The sequence below is a fragment of the Lactuca sativa genome, chromosome 4 (genome assembly GCF_002870075.4).
Source record: "Lactuca sativa cultivar Salinas chromosome 4, Lsat_Salinas_v11, whole genome shotgun sequence".
NCBI lineage: Eukaryota > Viridiplantae > Streptophyta > Magnoliopsida > Asterales > Asteraceae > Lactuca > Lactuca sativa.
Window position 1 is genome coordinate 152,170,210 of NC_056626.2, and position 1,960 is coordinate 152,172,169.

The window sequence follows — 1,960 nt, forward strand, 5'->3', positions numbered from 1 at the left end:
ATTAATTTTAGATATTTCGAACAACACATTTTGTGCATTTCATACTAAAGATTTTCTCACATTTACAACCAAAGGATAATTAAAAAATCACCCTTAGAAATGTTTTGATTTGGTGTTTAATTCATTTTGTAATTTTGCGTTAATTCATATTATAATATCATTTTTAATTGATTTTGTAATTTCATGACATTCTAATATATTCATTATTCGTATCCATTTGAAGATATTTGTTAGATAGCTTATTAAAATAAAACATAAATTGTAATTATATACTTTGGAGTAAATTAATCTATACGTTAGATTTAATAAAGGTAAAAAAATAATTATTCAGTAATAAAAGATATAAAAAAAATAAGACAAAAGTTGAAGGACCAGTGTTGTAGAATATAAAGAGTTAGAAATAAAATATATTCAGATTGTTATTGATCCGGAATGAAGAAAATGGTTGAACATTCTCTCAAACCAAATTATTTCTACAAACAATTTATAAAACTAACCAATTTCTACAATACCTTTTAAAACAAGCCTATCAATGTTTTTTTTATTTTGGGGTTTTCGTAAATATTCTTGGGCACTTGAATTTGTGTTTCTTTGTTAAGTTTACTGGAATGCCTGAAAGGTCTTTGATGATATACCTGTTATTGCTTTGTGTTCTTTACATAGATTGCTTAAGATTGGTGGATGTCTTAAACTTCAAGGACTTCTTGATATTCTTGTCAGCTTTTAATCCTAAAGCAAACATGCCTCACATAATTGAACGTAAGTTTCACACCTTATTCTGATCAAAGCAAGCAATTAATCTTGCACCAAACTGACCACTTCAACATCACTTTTCATCAAGAAAACCCTCCTCCGCAACTGTTTTCAGCAACCCAGAATTTCAGCCAAGTTGTGAGTAACGATAAGCACTAGGAATATGTACACTTGATCACGAACATTTGGCTTTATTTGTAAATTGGCAATCAATCTAAAGTCTAAACCAAATGTCTTATGTCACTTTACGCTTCCCTATGCTCTCTGTATCGGATGTGTTTTTCTATGTTTCGTCTTTTTGCTCAAATTTTGAACTTCGGTCCCGCTAATTATACATGTATGCATCCAAACTTTGCCTCAAATTCTGCTCTACTTTTTGTCCAAGCTTTCTAACATAAAGATGGCGCCGATTTCTTCTGCCATGTGAAACAAATCGACTTCTGCCACCTTTCTTGTCACTGTTCGTTCTACATCTTCTTAAGCAAATTCATGAATCAAATTAATTAAAGCCACGATCTGTAGAAGCGAAGTGAAAATGAACTCGGAAAGCAAAAGAAAGTTTCATCAGTATGTTGAGGTGGAGGAAGTAGGGCAACTTAAGAAACGAGTAGCACATCTGGAAGAAGAGACACACGTGATGATGCAAGAAATGTCCCGAAACACAGCAGAAAGGAAGTTATTGTTGAAGGACATATATCGACAACTGAAACTCATGCAGTTCTCTTGTCACCAAAAAAACCAAAACATGGAGTACAAGTTTTGTAAGGTAAGATTGATATATAGTTAATCTTTTTTGCTCCATGGATACACAGCGTAGTCATGGTTTCTGTGTTTGAACTTTTGGCAATGGCAGCAACAGGAAGGAGGGAGGGCAGATGGATTGTCTCAAGTTTTATATGAAGATTTGAATCCAACGGTGGTGATTAGAGGTGGTTCGACAATACATTCAATGCCGGCTCCAAGTGAGCATGCAAAAAGTACAATGTCAAACATCTTATGCATAGAGTATAATAACTGAAAGAGCAATAGATGAGAACATTTTATCACTTGTGTAATGTTTGATAGGGTAGAATCTAGGAAAGAAAGGAAAGGATTGGTTCGTTACATTATAATATTGAAAAACAATATGTTTGGTTGTCTTATGTTATTTCTTCCATTTTGTCAAGGGATGTGTTTCTGGCTATACTATTCTTTATCAACATCTTTC

General features: G+C 32.7%; 1 protein-coding gene across 1 annotated transcript; it reads left to right on the top strand.

The window, feature by feature from the left end:
* Window positions 1–1,073: 1,073 nt before the first annotated feature.
* Window positions 1,074–1,960, top strand: LOC111898914 (uncharacterized). Its single transcript, XM_023894802.3, has 2 exons — window positions 1,074–1,519; window positions 1,607–1,960. Exons 1-2 carry the CDS (start codon window positions 1,289–1,291, stop codon window positions 1,769–1,771), a joined length of 396 nt encoding a protein of 131 aa, XP_023750570.1. The 5' UTR covers window positions 1,074–1,288; the 3' UTR covers window positions 1,772–1,960.

Excerpts from the sequence above, each read along its gene's own strand:
- LOC111898914 (XM_023894802.3), top strand. The coding sequence starts at position 1,289 with ATGAACTCGGAAAGCAAAAGAAAGTTTCATCAGTATGTTGAGGTGGAG. Across the intron at positions 1,520-1,606 it reads TGGAGTACAAGTTTTGTAAG|CAACAGGAAGGAGGGAGGGC; the intron begins GTAAGATTGATA and ends TGGCAATGGCAG.